Genomic DNA, 18,156 nt, shown 5'->3' on the forward strand with positions numbered 1-18,156 from the left:
TAATATTCAGATGCTTCCTACAGAAGAGGCTTCTATATTTCTTTGAAATTAAAGAAATACAGTATTTTTTGCAATTAATTTATTTTTTTACTTCCAGAATCACACACTGAAGCTTGCTGTACTTTCTCCAAGCATAGAGAGTTTGAATGAAGCAAGCATTAAGCTGCCACTCAGTGACTTCACCCTGAAGAGAATGCAGAGCCTGAATCGCCAGTGGAGTCAGAAAACGGCGAACGCTCTGGAACGCTGCAGGTCCGAAATGCAAACAAAATTCACTACTAACTGTTTCCTTTTCTGTGAGGAAAATCAAAACCAAATGAAAGCTTGGGAAGTCTTGCAATCTGTTCTCAGCTTTCACAGGGGCTTTCAAAGTTGAATTCCTGCCCTTTCAACTTACTCCAGATTATTCAGTGGCTATATGTGTTCCGAGTCACCTGAAGCAAAAATCTGGATGTTTGTAGGCGAAGAAGGTAGCAAAGTGCCAAGCAAAACCCTGTTATCTTAGTATTGCTAACTACCACATTAGACCATATGCAAACACATACAGAAAAACAACCACCAACACAATAGTTTCTGATTATTTCTTTTGTTTTACAGTGTGCTTGAGGAAACTCAAAATGATGACAAGACATTCTTTCAGAAATGCGAAAACTGGAAGAAATTCCTAGAAAAAATGAAAGAGGCCTTAAAAACAAATATTCCAAGACGGTTTGAAGAACTGCAGGAGCAACAGAGAGTATATGAGGTAAGGCTAACTCTAAAAATGGAAGCATCTTCTTGAATGGTGAAGGTGAGGGGAAATCACTAGAAAATACTATGAGTCTTGAAAGTGGATCTGGGCAGAGTTTTACAGAGCATTTCACTCTTGAAATGTGGCTTTGTACTTATTCAGAGGAAAACTTCAAAATGTGAAAATCCTTTTCCAAAACGGACAAATCTCCTTGTGCAGGGATCAGACCTGTAGCAGTGGATCCTCAAGTGTTGCATCATGGAAGTCCTAGGTTTCTCCAAGCCTGAGGTTACTTGCCTGTCTGCCTGTCCCAGAGCACTGAAGCCTGTGGCAACTAGCTAGGCAGTTTGCTGGTGATCTGGCAGGAACCTTACCAGTTTCTGGAAGACTCGCATTTAAAAAAAAAAATGTTTTCACACCATATTTCCATTTTAACCAGCTGTTAGATTTTGGTGGAAATCTGTTTCACTGGCATTTTTCCAAACAACTTGCTATTTGTTAGAGAGTTCTTCACACAGGTATAACGGTATCCTTTCAGAGGAGAAGGTACATTGCATGCTAGCAGTAGCATGTGGATTCAATTCTAAGCCAAATGTCTATCTATACACTTTGTTTTAGTGGTGGGAGGATGGAAAAACAATGAAAATACAGAAAAAAAAAAAATTAAAGTGGTGAATGCTAAACATCTGTTAGGGTGCCATAGTGGACCAGAGCTTCACACTACTCGAAGTACTGCTGCTAATTCCATGGTGTGTTAAGTATCTGCATGTTAGTCATTAGGATCCATATAAAGTTATTGTCTCTTTTACTTAGCCCTCTCCATTCACTGCACTTAAATTATATTCCATGGGGTGTTAAGTCTCTGCATGTTAGTGATATTCATTAGGATCCATATAAAGTTATTGTCTCTTTTACTTAGCCCTCTCCATTCACTGCACTTAAATTATTTATAGAATGAACTTTTGCTTGTTATGCTAAAGAGTAAAGTCACCTTTTTATGTAGCTTTCTTATACCTTTTCTGTGGTTTCTGTCTAGATTGCATTTTTCATTAGAGTCCAGCAAACTTGAAGCTTCAGATTACCTGTAACATACAGCTCCTTGTGGGTTCTGCTGTCACATATGTGCAAGTTCCCCCTAGTATCCAAAAAGTGTGAAATCTTTTAGGATGCATTTGGAACTAGCACTTCAAAATAATAGAGCTTTCTGCATTTAAAATTATATAAATGCTATAACTCTAGAGCAGCAGAACCAGCTTTCACAGCAAAGGTTGTTCAGTGAATAGTTAAAACTGTTGTTCTCGTGGTATTTTCAGATGCTGCAAACCGAGATTTTCATAAATCAGCAGACATTTAATTCTATCATAGCAAAAGTTCTAGTCTCCTTGGAATCTGGAGAAGCAGAGAAAAGGTAATCTATTTTTTTTCTTCCAAAGATGTTGGTAATTCAGTGACTATGCTCTCTTACTTGGAGTTAGTATTTAATCTTTGCTCTCATGAGGACACAAACCCAAATTCTTGACTGGGTTCACTCTTTAAATAACTCCCTGCCACATCTTGCAAAAGTGTGAGAAGGTGAGATGAGAAAGAAACACAGGTGCCCTGGCCAGACTGCATTTTTGGATTGTAACTGGATGTTCTGCCTAACAAAAATAATTGCTCATGAACAGGAGGCTTCCATGTCTACTGCTACCCTGCAGTTGTTGAAACTGTAACTGTGGTTGAGAAGCTACCTTTGTACAGAGGGTAATGAGGATGCTTTCTCTCTCCCTAGACCTCTCTACATTTAAAGTGCAGAGGTGTGAGACTATCCATGTTGTCCCTGCCACACATGACAGGGCATTGAGTCATGGCCACACAACGCAAAACCTACAGTAGCTAAACCTGGTTTTTATCAGGATGATCTTTTCATAATCTTCTCTTAATCAATGCAGAGTGAGAAGCAGCAAGTAATATTTGCAAGCAGAGGTTCAACTGCCTCAGGCATTTCTGCTGTGAACACATTACCCCTCTCTGCTAGCACTTGCTGCTTCCAGAGAGTTGGCCGGACAGTGTGTGTGCTCCCCTCAGCCACTTCAGTATGAAGTCCAGAGCTTGGCTGAAGCTGACAGGGAAGGTAGAGCTAAACTAGCAAAGATGCTGGATTTTTGTGTTGAAGCTAGCCCCACAAACACAGGTGTTTGTATAAGAGCTAACCTAGGGGCCATGGGCTCCTGCAGAGGAGAAGAATTGATAGATGGGGGTTGTCTTAACCGCTCCAGCTAATCAGATGGATCATCTAACCATGTCGTAGGAAAGGCCAAAAAAATACTTGAATGGGTTCAATAACAACACAGAGGCTTTCCACTTTGCAGTTAAGTCTAACTGCTATAGGATGGTTGAACTCATGCTTACAGCCTGGTAAAAGCACAGATCAATTCTGCAGCACAGTCAGAGATCTTGTCTCACTTTCATTGGCCACCCTATTCTTCAGAGAAGTATTTAGTGCATAATGTTTCTGTGATTGCTGCACTATAAATGTTGGTATACCAGAACAGCAAGAATGACTTGCATTATCCATTTTATCAAGTACAAGATTTTTTAGATTGCTTAAAAGATTAAGGCTTTGAGCCTTAAAAGATAAGGCTTTGAGCAACCTGGTCTAGTGGGAGGTATCCTTGTCCATGGCAGGGGGTTGGAACTAGATGATCTTTAAGATCCCTTCCCACCCAAACCATTCTATGATTCTATATAATGGAAATCCATCACAATTATTGTAAAATGAAGCTTTGAGTTCAAAATGTATTAACATTCAACATTTGTCATCTTCAGAACAGCATTTATTTCCAAGCTCACATTGCTGAAAGAGCAGTGGCAGAATGTGATTCGGATGGGTAAAAAAAAAAGGAATAAAGATATTGATGAACTTGTGAACCAGTGGCAGCTCTTCCGGAGTTACATGCAGAGTCTCAGCAGATTTCTTGATGATACCCATGGTTGCCTGAAAGCTATGAAGAGCCAAGACTGCTACAGAATTTACCATTTTAGAAACCTAATTCATGATCTCAAGGTACTGTATTTATTTCTCATACATTTTAAATCTGTGTTTTTTCTCAGACTGAAACAACTTCTATCCAGTAAGGTAAAAAGCTTTAAAACCACATGCTTTTGGGGAAAAACAATTGCTGACACTTTTTCTTAAAGCTGAGCACAGATGAGAAAACAGTGACATTGTGAAAGGCTCATTATACCAGGAAACTTCCTGGTCAACATTGTCATTTAGTAGCCTTGTACGCTTTAAAAATATTACTGATATGAACATGGAAATGCAGGGTGCTAGGGGGATGAGGAAGGAACCCTAGTTGGCAGGTACCCTCTAGGTCTGTATGCACCTTATTGACATGGCTGCTCAATGCAAGCCTTGCAGTTTGCCTGGAGGAAGCAGGCACATATGCAGCAAGACAGGTTGTGCGGTTTCTGTGTGTGCAGGGATGGGCAGGAGGTGCCAGGAGCAGAGAATAAAGCACTTGCAAGTGGGTCTGTCCTTGGAGTCACCACTCCAGGATGCACAGACCTGGGCTGCAGTTCTTCAGGGCAATGAGTTCTGCATTTTATGTGCAGTAGAAAAAAGTATTTTCCTTTCTTAATTGTGGGTATCTTGGTTTTCCATTTAATTATGCACCTCTTTGTTTTATAAGAAAGTAAAAAGAAGCAGTGAACTTGATGGTTGCTTAAAGCAATCTAAAATCTTTCAAAAATACATTAGTGAATTTGCACAGTCCAGAATTTATTGTTCCCACACACCTAATGTTGATGGATTAACACATTACCAGTATTCCATTTGGCACTTGCCCTATTTATTTCATCTTTATTTTTACCTGCTGTGTAAAGATGATTTTCAGTAGATTTTACAAGTTGGCATTCATGCTTTTCCTTAGTGAGAAAAGCCAGAAAGTCTTCTCCCTCCTACTCCAAACTGCCCTTCCCTCCTGCTGTTGTTGTACGGAAAGAAACAATGATGATATCTGCTTGTGGTAGACCAATTTGTGTTGTAGGCAAATTATTATTGATTGCTTACTTCACTTGGAGTACATCATGATTAACAGAGCTGTTATCTCTGACAAATTTGTCTTAGTTGTTGGTGCTAGAGGTGCTAACAGAACTTAACCTAGTTTTTTATTCAGAATAACTCAGACGACTGAATTTCCATCTTTTTGTAACTGCTGCACTTTCACTCTATAGAGTCTGTCTGTGAAAAGCTATTGTAGAGTTTTATAGATCATAAGATCAGAAAGAATCTAATTTTTCTGAATTAAAAAAGCAGATAGAAGATCTATTCATTGCTCTATCAAGACTTTCAACACACCAGTGCCTTGTAATACCCTTTGTGAGTCTTCACAGAATTGTAGAATGGTTTGGGTTGGAATGAACATTCCTCTCGCCCCCCCCCCCTGCCATGGGCAGGGACACCTCCCACTAGCCCAGGTTGCTCAAAGCCTCATCCAGCCTGGCCTTGAACCCCTCCAGGGATGGGGCATCCACAGCTTCTCTGGGCAACCTGGGCCACTGCCTCACCACCCTCACAGGAAAAAAATTTCTTACTAATATCTAATTTAAATCTACCCTCTTCCAATTTAAATCCATTACCCCTCGTCCTGTCACTGCCTGCCCTTGTAAAAAGCCCCTCCCCATCTCTCCTGTAGCCCCCTTTGGGTACTGGAAGGCTGCTATGAGGTCCCCCCAAGAGCCTTCTCTTCTCCAGGCTGGACAGCCCTAACTCTCTCAGCCTGTCCTCATAGCCTGTTTTCACTTCTTCCCAAGTGAAATGCCAAGAGCACGCTTCTAAAACTTGCTGAGGATGGTTTAGAAACCTAACTTTTTTTTTTCTTTCTTTCAAAGACTAAGCAAGTGATTCTTCAGAGGTGGCAAGCTATGTACTCTCTAGTCATTGATGTTGGGGAGAAGTTGTGCACTGTCTCTGATCCTGAGACCAACGCTGCTCTCCAGGAGGAGCTCAGACAGCTACAGCAGAGTTGGGGGTACAGCCAGGCCCAGCTGGAGAAGGAGAAGATACTTATGATCAAGACCGTACAGGTAGATGATGCCCTCCCCATGGAGGAGCGGCACCTGCTTCTCTGGCTTTGGGTCTCGAGAGCTTCCCTGCCCCACCATCCCCAGGGCTGAGCTCTGTAGTAACAAGGCAAATGCTGAGCTGCTGAGGGGCTCTGAGGGAAGTGCCTGTCATGTGCTGTCAGGGCTTATAGGAAGCTAAAACTATGGTCCACTGATTCTCCAAAGGAAAATGGGGTTCGCATCCATTTCTTGCTACAATGGATGTTCCCGCTCTGATTGTTCTCATGCTCCCTGTGGCCTGGAGCTTTCCCATGCTTCAGGCTGTGAAGCCTGAGCTAAAATGTAGGTTAGAGGGAGTTAGCATGACTTGTTACTTCTCCTGTTTTTGCACCTCTAAACAGAAGGGTAAGTCATAGGTATTTCCCTAGAGCAATAAATTTGCTCTCATGGCTAGACAGCACATAGGTATGTCTTAAAATTAAGTAGTGTCATTGATATGATCCCCAGCCCAAAAACTATGCTAAAAGACTCTCAGTTTGGACAAAACAAAATTAAGATAAATGGTCTGTAAGACAAACCTTAAATATAAAAGAGGGTGCAAGTTCTTCTGTAAATCCATGCACTTAATTCTTCTGGGTGGTACAGTGTATCAAAAAATAAATCCAAATAACCAAGGCACAGCATTATCAATTTCAGTGAGTTGAAGAGGCTATTTGTAACATACCCATATGGTAACAATATGTCATGATAAGGTATCTTAACCTTTTATCACTTCCTTGGGTCTCCTTGAGCAGAGTTGGGAGTGCTGTGAAAAGCAAATCAAGGAATTAAGAAGCAGGCTGCGAGAGCTGAAGGAGGAAGTAAAAGATCCACTTCCAGTTGAACATGAAGAGCTCTACAAAGCCAAGGAAGACATTAAGGTATTGAACAGACATATTGTATTTAAATAGCTGTAGTCTTTGCACAATGCCTGACCCCTGTAAAATCATTTTTCCCTCTTACCTGCTCTTCAGTGACACTGAATTTCTCTCCTTTATACCATCCTGATTTCTGCCCATCTGCAAAGTCCAGCTGACCAAGAAGATTACAAGAAGAGTAGTAGTGTTTGGGTTTTTTTTTCCTGCTTCTGCTCCCTTTCCACAGTCTGAATTTATAAAATAAGCAGTTTCTCAAAAAACAGGGAAAAAAACTCCCTGTTCTCAGCTCAATTGGCTGCTATCCTCAAGGCTGAATCTCCCTCTTTGTTTTCAAATCCATTTTGGACAGGGAGCTCCTCAGGCAACAGACCTTGCAAGTCTGCAAAGCACCATGCACACCTGCGGGATCTGAGAATAATTACAGAGAGGGAAAATTAAGAGTAAGGGAGTGGCAAAACCCCTTGCAGCCCATAGTGCACCATGAAAATTAAATGGCAAGGAAAGCATTTCCAAGGGATAGGAGACATTTTGTCTGGACTGGTCAGTCTTTCATCATCCTTTTATGAAGTGAATTGTTGACCTATGTAGTGGGAACAAATAAGCTTATTAACAAGCCAAGGCTTTGAACTCATCATCAGCTGTCTGAAATCTTCTTTGTGAGTGCTGGCTGCCTTTCCCACAGCAGCAGTCTTGCTGTAGCCCTGAATTATTTGTGAGATGGCAGCACACAGTTCCTGCCTCTCTTATTCCAGTAAGAGCAATTCAGCCGCAGAGGCATCAGGGTCAGGCAGTGCCAGTGCTGCTGCCACTCTTGGGTGTCACAGGATAATAAAATAAAGGACCAAAATGACATGGGGGAGAAGGGACCTCCTTTCCTCTCCTTGCATTTCACTCTTCCATGGAATAAAGCTGTTTTTCTCTCAGGCCTGGATCTCATACAAGGCTAGCAAAATCCCATGAAATTCCATCGTTAGCTCTGTTAATGCACAGATTGGACCCTTGTTAAGATATATAAACGCATGTGTGCACATCTGTAGGGGGCAATTTATTGTGAGCCCAGATAAATTTTAGTCTCGGATTTGTCTGGGTTTTTTTCCTCCACTGTTGAAGCAGATCAGATTTTTATTTTAAATAATTTTGATAAATGACTGGATCAAAAGACCTGTGAAAATGCTCGCAGGGCTTGGACCCAGCACACTTCTCCTAACACAAACACATTTTTTTCCCCTTTAAAATGAGACAAATTGGATCCTCTGTAAGAGCTTTTTTTGTTAGAGGAGCCAGTGACACTTCCCAGCAATGACCTAGTACCTCGTGTGTAGAATAGCATGTTTCCCAGCTGCATGCAGTGGTGTCTCTGCTTTTTAGGTGACAATTTTAACACTGATAAGGAAGATGCATAACCTTGTTATAAAGGGAAAAGGGATTTGGGGAAACAAAACAGAAGAGAGCGTGTTTCTGTGAACAAGCAGTTCAAAAGCTCCACATTTCTGACAAATCTGATGAAGTGCCTATGAAATCATTCATTAGAGGAGGGAACCAATTTTTTTTTTAGCTTTTCAATAAATAACCTGAAATTGGAACAGATACAGAAGGAAAGCAACTTGGCGAAAGTAATTAAAAAAAAAAAAAAAAAAAAAAAAACAAAACAAAACAAAGAAGTGGGCATATTCCTTCCTGGATGTGAAACCCCACACGCTGCACTGGAGCATGGGGAGCTGTAGGGGGTCAGGCAGCGTTTCCGCACTTTGGGCTGCAGCGGTGGCCGGGGCTGCAGCAGTGTATCAGCAGCACCTCTGCCCTGGGCTGCAGCAGTGTATCAGCAGCACCTCTGCCCTGGGCTCCAGCAGTGTATCAGCAGCACCTCTGCCCTGGGCTGCAGCAGTGTCTCCGCAGCGGGCTCCAGCAGTGTATCAGCAGCACCTCTGCCCTGGGCTCCAGTGGGCTCCTCGTCGGGCCCAGAGCCAAAGGCCCGGGGTCCCCGGCCAGCCCCGGCAGCGAGCACTGCACAAGCGGCTGCACATTCCCCGCTCTCCTCCCCCACAGGCCAGGGAGGGGATTAACGAGCAGGTTTGGAAAGCAGAGGAGCTTAGTGCCAAGGCTTGTTCTGGTTGTGTTTCCACGCAGGAGCTGGAGCAGTCGCTGGCAGTTTGGGACCGCGACATGAAGGAGCTGCAGACCGTGAAGTTGGACGTGGATTACCTGGTCTTCAAGGAGGACGGGTTGATGATCCACGAGCAAGTGGAACATTTGTGCAGGCAGTGGGAAGAGCTCTGCTTGCGAGTAAGTCTTCTACCTACTGTGGGGTTTTATAGCGGGATATTCCTAGGGTCTGGGAGATAAGAGGGAGTGGGTTAGCAAGCGGGTTTCTCGTGGGGCTGGCTCACTTTTGCAGTCTTGGGTGGGGATGGGGTTTCTCCTGGTGCAGCTGCCCAGGGCTAAAGTTTGCCCTTTGTTTCCTTCACACGGACTGCTGAGATTTTTTTTTTTTTTTGCAAACCTTTTGTAACTAGTGAGTGCCTGAATTGCACAAAGCTCAAATGCAGCTGTTTACTGAAATAGGTGGCTTTGTTCTGGGCTGCTAAAGGGAGGGCTGGTGGAGGGATAAACACAGGAATTGCCTGAGGGCATCAGGCAGGGAAAGGAAGGGGGAGGTCTTTGCAATCTTGTGTTTAAAAAAAGGCAGGAGAGTTGATAAAGAAAACTTAAATGTGTTTAAATACTGACTCCTTGGGTTTAAACACATTAAGAACTGACTTTTCTGCAGCAGTAAAATACTGTGAAACATTTGCATTCTTTGTGGCTTGTTGCTATACTACACTTAATTTAGTGCTGCATGTAAAATCGCTGGGGAACATTTACCAGCAAAGTCACATGAACTTGATTCATTAGGTTATTATGCAGTTTGAATGTGTGTTTACTTTGCCCTCTTAACAGGATTGGAAGAAGTAAAATACTTCGGGTTCTTAAATTACTCTGGATGGCTCTGTATGCCAGCAAGCCAGACTCTTGCCTCTCTACTCACAAGTCAATAGCTTTTATTTTACAGTTTGTAAAGTTTTGAAGTGAGTTGGTATTTCGTGTCTAACCCTTACTTAGGCAAAGGTAAAGCAATCTTGGTGGGAATATTGCCAGAGTAATGAACAGATATGCTTATTTCACAAACTTTGCTGTGTTGAAATAGTTATTTGTGTTTATTTTTTGCGTTGCAATGAGAAAGAAGAGTTTAGTATCTTTGCCTTAAACTGGAAGGTTTACCTCCAACCAATGTTTTCATTGTCATTGTTTGTGAACTCTGAAAATAATGCCAGAGACACCCTTCCCCCTTCTGAGAAATATAGGCCATTATTTTTAAATAAAAATGCCTGAACCATTTTCCTAATGGAAATACACAGTTAAACCTATAAATGAGAGAACTTTGTTGGTTTTCCTTTTTTGGTGAACTGCTGATGCCTGCTGTTTCAACTGTGGTGAACAGCCCAGAAAATTAAGCTTTCTTTTGTACGTACCCCACTACAGTCTATCCAAGTAGTAATTTCCTGTAGTAATTTCAGATTTTATTCAAAAAAAATCAATTTTAATTTCCTGAGGGAACAACATTTAGGTGAGTCTATCTTGGAGATAGGGGTGACATTAATATGACCGTGGTAGGCACACAAAAAGCTGCAGTGGGGAGGAATCCATTCAGTGGTGCAGCGGAGGGATGTACTGAAATGTTTACACAGCCCTATTGAGCCTCCAGAGAGCCTGCACTGATGCTCAGCGCTGGACACGAGGGTAGGGAAGCAGACTTCATCGGTTCTGCTGCTAACACGGCTGCTTTGTTTTGGCTAACAAATTTGAGGAGTCAGGATGTATTGTGCGAAGAAAAATCTATAGTATAAAAGCAGAGAGGTGAAAGCCTTTCAGAGCGAGACGCAGCTCCAGCTGTCACAGCCATGGGAGCCGGGCAGCCGGGTGCCTGTGCCAGGGTGGGCAGGGACACAAACACACTTAGTGAGCAGATGCACTCAAGGGATTAGCGTTTACATAGCTGCCCTTGCAAGGTACATGTAGGTCAAAGATTTAACTATTCATATCAGCAAGTATCCTGTCCTAACGAATGGTAGCCTACGGATTGCGCCTGGGCCTTGATACTCTTTTAGCCTCATTTGGGAATGCTCAGATTGCTCCTGCATCACGCTGTGGATGCAAAATGGAGCTGGTACCAAGGCAGCTGGTCCAAGGAAAAAGTGCTTGAAGGGCTCGTGTTCCTAGAGGATTGTCTGGGATTTTTTGGCTCATTCGTGTTTTACCCTCAGTCTGTATTGCTTAGCCAGCTAAAAGGTGCAAAGTCCTGCCTTGCCCTGTGCTTAGCAGGCAAAATGGAGTGAGGATCCTTTCAGGATTTAATGATGGCTTTGCTGACACACATAGTCTCTTCTTCCACTGACCAAGTTAACTTGTCTCCGCACATGGGAGATGCCGCAAGTGGTCAAGGAAGGATGAGGGATTTACCCTTCATACCTCTGAGGCTGAGGGTATGGGGGAGCATCCCAGAGCAGAGGCCCTCTGAGGGAAACTTTGAGGTCTCTGGGGTCTCCAGGAGACTTCTCCATTGAGAGCTTTGGAGATTCTTTCCTTCTGTCCCAAGACAGTGCTTTCGGCCTCATCTCTTTGCTTAGATCAACATGAAAGATATAGAAATCACTTTCAGCTCCCCATCCCCTCCTTAAAAAAAGTCAGAATTTAAAGGACAGGAGAAATATAGTGGGAGATCACTTCATGCCTCCTGTTTTGACCCTGATGTTACGTGGAGCTGGCCTTGCTTCTACATTGCACACTTCAGCTTCACTCTGAGGTAGAAAATAGCGTTAGGGATTAGTCCAGGAGAATAAATGACGTAATTTTGAGGAGTCACACACAGGATGAGGTGCACATGGGATGTGAAGAGGGAATGTTTCCTGCCATGGGGTGATATTTACAGTGGCCATTCACAGCCAAGGCAAGCAAAATGTTATGGTCAGTCTTTACACAGTTTATTGGTCAGAATAAGGGTTAGCTGTCTTGTTTTGTTTTAGTAGAACTTGTACCATTTTTCTCTTCATTTATCCCATATGTCAGGAATCCATTGAAGAAGATAAATGAATACAAGTATATGTTTAAGACCCCTAGGCTAGAAATAAGTACTATTAGCTGTAGAAGAGTGACCTTGCTTCTTTCTGAGATGTTGGAGCACTGATAGTAAGTACCTTTGTTAGTTCAGGCAGCATCACAGCTTAATTTCTCTGTCTAGACAATTTGTTTACCTGGCAAATGTAATTTTGAGGGAAATAAAAATCTATAGTTTTCAATAAAAAGGATAAATTCTTGCTGCCCATTTTTTTTGGAAGCTCTCCAAGAACTGGTGAGCAAATGGAAAGAAAGGAGGGGGAGGTTTTTATAGAGAAAAAATAGTTGCAGTCAGTAGTTGCAAAGTTTCCCTTACAATTGCAGAAAAATAAGAATTTACCTAGGTGTTATTTCTCTTGTGTTATATATGAGACCATACTAAACAGTATGGAGTAATTATATATTTTATATTCCTTCTTTGGTGTTTTCAGGTTTTCACCGAGTGATATTTAAATTGTAATATAAACTTATTATTTATACAGCTGTCAGTTTAATTATGAGTGAGAGAATCTGGTGTTTGCTAGTCAGCCTTTGGCCCTGCTTTCCAAAATAAGATGTAATAACAATCTGCTAACTGGCTTTGAAAAGAAAGCTAGAGATGTTTGATAACTGCTCCTGCAAAATGGAACATGATGAAATACAGACTAGAAATTAGAATGCTCATAATTGCTGGTTTCCTTCCTGAGAAAGATGTTGCCAGCAGCTAATGTATGTGCTTATCCATAGGTGTCTCTGCGTAAGCAGGAGATCGAGGACAGGCTCAACGCCTGGACTGTGTTCAATGAAAAGAATAAGGAGCTGTGCTCCTGGCTGGTACAAATGGAGAGCAAAGTGTTGCAAACCGCAGATGTTAGCATTGAAGACATGATAGACAAATTGCAGAAGGTAAGTAGTAACACCACTTTTCTTCAGTTGCAGTCTGATAGCTCGATACAGAGATACCATTCCTCATTTCTTCCTGGCCTCACGGAAGCAATATGTGATCTAAAACCAGCATGTACAGGCTTTTGTGAGAAGGGCTTGGAGCACAATGCAAAACAGAAATGCCACCTGACTGCATTTAGGCACGGAGTGTGATGTATGTAAGTTGGGGGGTGGTTCTGAGTTGTTGGGCTCACATGCACACACAGCACTACTCCAAGCTTTCCCTGCTGGGAGTCAGTGTGTCCTGGGAGCACTGCACTGCTCTCACCACCTCCGCCTGTGTCAGCAGTTACAACACTGGTAGTCAGAGAGCAAATAAAATATTGAAGGATGGGGCAGGTCTTATGCCAGGCAAACAAGAAATTACCACAACCAAAAATAAAACCTAATTCTGCCCCTTCTCCTTTGTAGTCAGTGCAGTCAGTGCTTTCTAATACTTTTGTATTAGCTTCATTTTAAACAGGACCATTATTTTGCTGCAGTGTTCCTCCCCATGGCTTGAAGGTCTCGATATCTAATCCCAGTTCTCCTCTTCATAAGAATACCAGCAAAATAAAGCTATCCTAGACTTGAATTTGGATTCTTTTGAGATAGCTTGGTTGAAAAATTATGTTAAATCAGGAAAGGAGAGACAAAATTAGAACATTAAACTGCTATTTTTAGGGGTACTTACTCCTGGCACTTGCAAGTCTTTAAGCTCCTTATTTTTTCATAGTGGCTTAATTGTGAGACTGCTTTTCCACTGGGGATCTTTTGTTTGTTTTAAGTGAAAGTTTCTACTTGCTAATGCAGAAACCTCAGCCATCACCAGCCAAACCTGACTTCACATCACACACGTGGGAAAAGAAGCAGTTTTGTTTGCTTTTGTTGTTTTGTTTTGGTTTGCCCAGGAATTAAGCAATGTTTTTGTATATTTATCAGGATTGCATGGAAGAAATAAACCTGTTCAGTGAAAATAAGCTTCACTTGAAACAAATGGGCGATCAGCTAATCCAGGGTAGCAACAGGAACCGAGTTGCAGAAATAGATGATAAACTCAACAAAATCAATGATCGCTGGCAGCATCTCTTTGATGTCATTGGAGCACGGTAAGAAAATAATTTCCAATGTTTTATGTGAGATACAAGTCAGAGGCTAGTGTCCTTGACCATCAGAAACAGACTGACATGACTTTTCAGTTCTGTTGAAATTTGAGAGTCAAATTAAATGTAAGTTAATGCTTTTTAATTCTGACTTGTTGCACTTTATGACACCAAATGACTTAATTTATGTAATGGTAGAGGACAGGGTGTAAGAATTCATATAAAATATAATTTTAATCATGGGAGCTACGTGAAAGGAAGAGTCAAAGTGATTTCTCTGTTGCACGTGTTGAATTGCAATTTAATTTTAAGGCAGTATGGAAGGAGTTCATTGGGCTCTTTAGGAGAGCCTCCTGTTTTAAGACGAGCCTCTATTTTACCCTGTATCTGAATCTGAATTTGGGAATAGATATTTGGCTTATCTCTGCAGACAGTCAGTTTTAATATAATGGTAGTAATGTTCCTTTTCTACATTCAAAAGTGTATGAGATTTCATTTAATATTAGTGCTGTTTCTTTATTCAGTCTGTTTCCTAAAAACAACTGGAAGACCATACCAGGAGTTCATTCAGTAAATTCAGGATCTTCTGCATGATGGTGACATTGAAAATGCTATCAGTTGAAATTAAAACAAACCTGCGTAGTCTAGGCAATGACCTCTTCTTAAAGGATTAAACATCTTTATTATACTTGACAGAGTTAAGAACATCGTGATCATTTTAGTGTCAGCCTTACTGCAATGATCCCATTTCACTATTATCTCTGAGTTTCTACCACAGCTTGGGAGGGAGAATGCTGGGCTGGTCTCACTGCCTGCCCGAGTTTATTAGCAATCCAGAAATAATAAGGCTAACACCAAAGTAGTGTTGGTCTAAACTTCTCTCACAGCATTTTGTTTTGCCTGGAACCCCCCTCTCTGGGTCTGCAGAAGCTCTCTTGCTCAGTTAACATTTGGGACAGGTCAAGCAGGCGGTTGTGCTGTGACAGCGTAGTGTAAGTGTGTTGGATCTTAATTAGGAATGAGAGCTGAATTAATGGTGACACATGAGCCATGAATGATTAAGCAGAAGCTGCCTTCTTAAGATCTAACACTTTGCAGATAGTCTTGCAGAGGTTGGTCTCAAGGTGTCTTTTTATTTGATCTGGTGTACGAAAGAAAACTTCACTTTTATAACAGCACTTTCTACGTGCTCATCTTATGCCACTTTAAAAACCCTTTTATGGTTGTTTGTGTTCTGCTGTGTGTTAGTTTTGAATTGTAGCAATTTTTAAATGCAGATTAAAATGTACTATTTTAAAACTGAGGTAAACACAGCACATTCCTAGAAATATTTAGGAAAATATCCTACAGAACTGATGGGATGTTTAGAGACAGGTCTGGCAATTTTATTCAAGTAGTCTGTGACAACGGAGCACTTGTTTGTCATTGTGGGATGTCTTAAATCTTTACTTTCGGACAAGTGTGTGGTGATGCTTTGAGGTACATTAATGCAGATTTGCCCAGACCATCAGCATGGCTCGCAGTATTGGATGTCTAAGTGGATGTTGCAGCTACCGGGGGATTGGTGTGATGCACTATGATTGTTCCTGTGTTCTTAATCCCAAAAAGTAGGGAACATGCCAGCTTCTACTTCTAATTTCCACAAACTTTGTGCGCAGGACCAGGGTAATGAACTAAAAGGACCTGACAAAATGTGTTTTTTAAAAAATACTGTGTTTAAGCTGTGCTGAAAGAGGACAAAAAAAAAAAAAAAAAAAGAGAGGCGGCAAAATTTGTGTTGGCTCTGTTGCATGAAGCCATCACAATCCAGATGTCCTCACAGGATCTCAGACATCGGATGTCACCAGTTTCATTCAATGGATAGGATGGGTTGGCTCCAGGGAGGCTGGAGCCTGTGGGGCATGGTTTGGGGGCTGTGCACCCACTGCTTTGGGACATGGTTTAGGGAGTTAGGTGGTGTTGGGTTGACAGCTGGACTTGATGATCCTTGAGGTCTTTTCCAACCTTAGTGATTCTATGATAGTATGATTCTATAATAACTGCTGCCCAGCAGAAGAGAGACCAGTGCTGCGCAGCTGGCAGCGTACCCGTACAAAGCCCTTTTTAATGGGCGCTGCTTCATTTCTTGGGGAATGTAAAAGGGATGGAGGAAATGCCTCAGGACAGAACTGCCGGAGGGCTTTAGAGGGTTTGGCGATGGAGGTAGGAGAATGCTGCTGAGAGAGAAATGATGAATTTTGACTGTGGTGGAGAGGCAATCTTGTCTTGCTCCTGAAAAAGCTACTTCTCGGAACTTATTTTCATGGCACCTCTGTGAAATAAGGGGGCGGTTTTGTACCTGGTTTTTGAGATCAGAAGTGGTGGCAAGTAAATTGAAGTTAAAATTTTCTGAGTTTTTGGATGCCGAATCTGCAACTGCTTGGAACTTTTTTTTGACAAGTAATATGATGTCAGCACTTTCTATTAAACACATAACCCGCCACTGCCTTTATTCAAGCTTGCGGGTGCACCACAGCCCACTGCACGGCTCCCTGGCCCCCAGTGGCCGCCCATCACAGGGACAGGGACCAAATCTCATGCTGTCTTTGTGGCAGGCCAAGACTTGGGCAGTAAGTAAACTACAGAACTATGCACTGAGTAGGAGGAGAAAAGGTACATTGCATAGCTGTGCGTTCAAAGCCAGTCCTCCATCCTGGGTGCTGGATCTTCCTAGTAGATAGGCACTTGATGATCCTGTGGTTAAAGAGTATAAAATAACCCGAATCCACAAGGGAGTCTGATCAAAATAGGCAGTTCTGGGGTTTCTAATGTCTCTATGGCTCACCCTGCAACCTGAGTAACATTTTATCTTTTCTGTAGTGCAGTCTGTGTCTGTGTACAGACACCAACATGAAACCAAACCAGTCTGGAGCCAATGTATCAATATAGAGCATTCCTCCTCATAGCTTATTTCACCTTTTTAAACCAATAAACGTCCTCAGGCAGATGGGCAGATTAGGTGAGCTCTCCATTTAGTCTTTGAAGTGATTCTCTTAGTTTATGGTGACAAGCTCAGATTTTGCCATCTGGCTGCACTTGCAGGACTTAACACTTTCATTATATGCCTGTGCTGGGCTCGTGTGGTGACAAAAGCTTTGCCGCATGTGTTGCAGCTGGAGGGTGGCTTGGTGCAAAGTTGGAAAAGTCTCAAAATGTCAATTCTCATGAGTAAAGTAACCATCTAGACATTGGCATGCCTGTAAAGGAGAACAAATGAATTTCTGTTCGGCTTGGAAGATGCTTTTAGCAGTGGAGGGTCTTACGCTGAAGTCTCTGTCAATAGAGGGGGAATACAAACATACAACCAGGCAGACAGGGAGCGTTGTGATGACTGTAAAAATGGACAGAGAAAATCTTTTGCTTTTGCTCTTTCACCACCAGCCTCGCAGCAGCACTCTGCCAGAAGAAACCGCTGCATGCTTGCACATACACCCGAGTGAAGGCCTGAAACAGTAGGACTTACGCTGAAGTCTCTGTCAATAGAGGGGGAATACAAACATACAACCAGGCAGACAGGGAGCGTTGTGATGACTGTAAAAATGGACAGAGAAAATCTTTTGCTTTTGCTCTTTCACCACCAGCCTCGCAGCAGCACTCTGCCAGAAGAAACCGCTGCATGCTTGCACATACACCCGAGTGAAGGCCTGAAACAGTAGGAGAGGGAGCGCACAGCCTGCATGCGGGTGGTAGACAGACAAAAACCCCTGGAGTGGGATTTGCATCCCCAGCACGCTGTGGAGCAGCACTCCCTGGCCATGCATTGACTGGCAGGAATTGCCAAGGAATTGTGTTGTGCACAGCTGTGTCCCTCGGTGTCTCTGCCGTGTCCCTTGGTGTCTCTGCCTTGCCCATCCACCAATGATACTGACTCTGTGCTTTGCCTCCCAGCCCGGCAGGACAGAGTTTGCCTTCTGCCTGCTGGCAGACTGGAGGAGCACCCACATGTCACAGGAGGATGTCTGCGCTGCCTGGGGTTGTACAAAGCATTTGAACGGTGCTTGAGCCTTCATCAAAGCCACCAGCTTCATTAGGGGCTACCTCTGGCAGGTTTGGGTCTGCAGAACAGTCTCTACAGGAACAAATGTCACGTTTCTGTACCTCGGGGCATCCTGCAGGTCTTCCCACTGCCGCTAAGCTGTGTAAGAGGGATGCCATTTCTCAGCTGCCCTGGCTGTGGGTACACTGGGGTGTGTTTTCTTACCTGGTGGGTCTGGTCTGTGTGTTCTCCTTGTGGAGAAGGGCACATTTTTTGTGTATGTAGCAG

The 18,156-nt window shown here is 42.7% G+C and overlaps 1 protein-coding gene across 1 annotated transcript in view; it reads left to right on the forward strand.

Moving 5' to 3' along the window:
* LOC104468231 (nesprin-2-like) overlaps nt 1-18,156 on the forward strand; it is a 170,744-nt gene that overhangs the window by 125,256 nt on the left and 27,332 nt on the right. Inside the window, 9 exon segments of the mRNA XM_010082294.1 lie at nt 98-252; nt 598-745; nt 2,044-2,138; nt 3,539-3,776; nt 5,606-5,800; nt 6,574-6,699; nt 8,824-8,979; nt 12,574-12,732; nt 13,693-13,859. Coding sequence (XP_010080596.1) covers nt 98-252; nt 598-745; nt 2,044-2,138; nt 3,539-3,776; nt 5,606-5,800; nt 6,574-6,699; nt 8,824-8,979; nt 12,574-12,732; nt 13,693-13,859 — 1,439 coding nt within the window.

The sequence above is a fragment of the Pterocles gutturalis genome, unplaced genomic scaffold (assembly GCF_000699245.1).
Source record: "Pterocles gutturalis isolate BGI_N339 unplaced genomic scaffold, ASM69924v1 scaffold21956, whole genome shotgun sequence".
NCBI lineage: Eukaryota > Metazoa > Chordata > Aves > Pterocliformes > Pteroclidae > Pterocles > Pterocles gutturalis.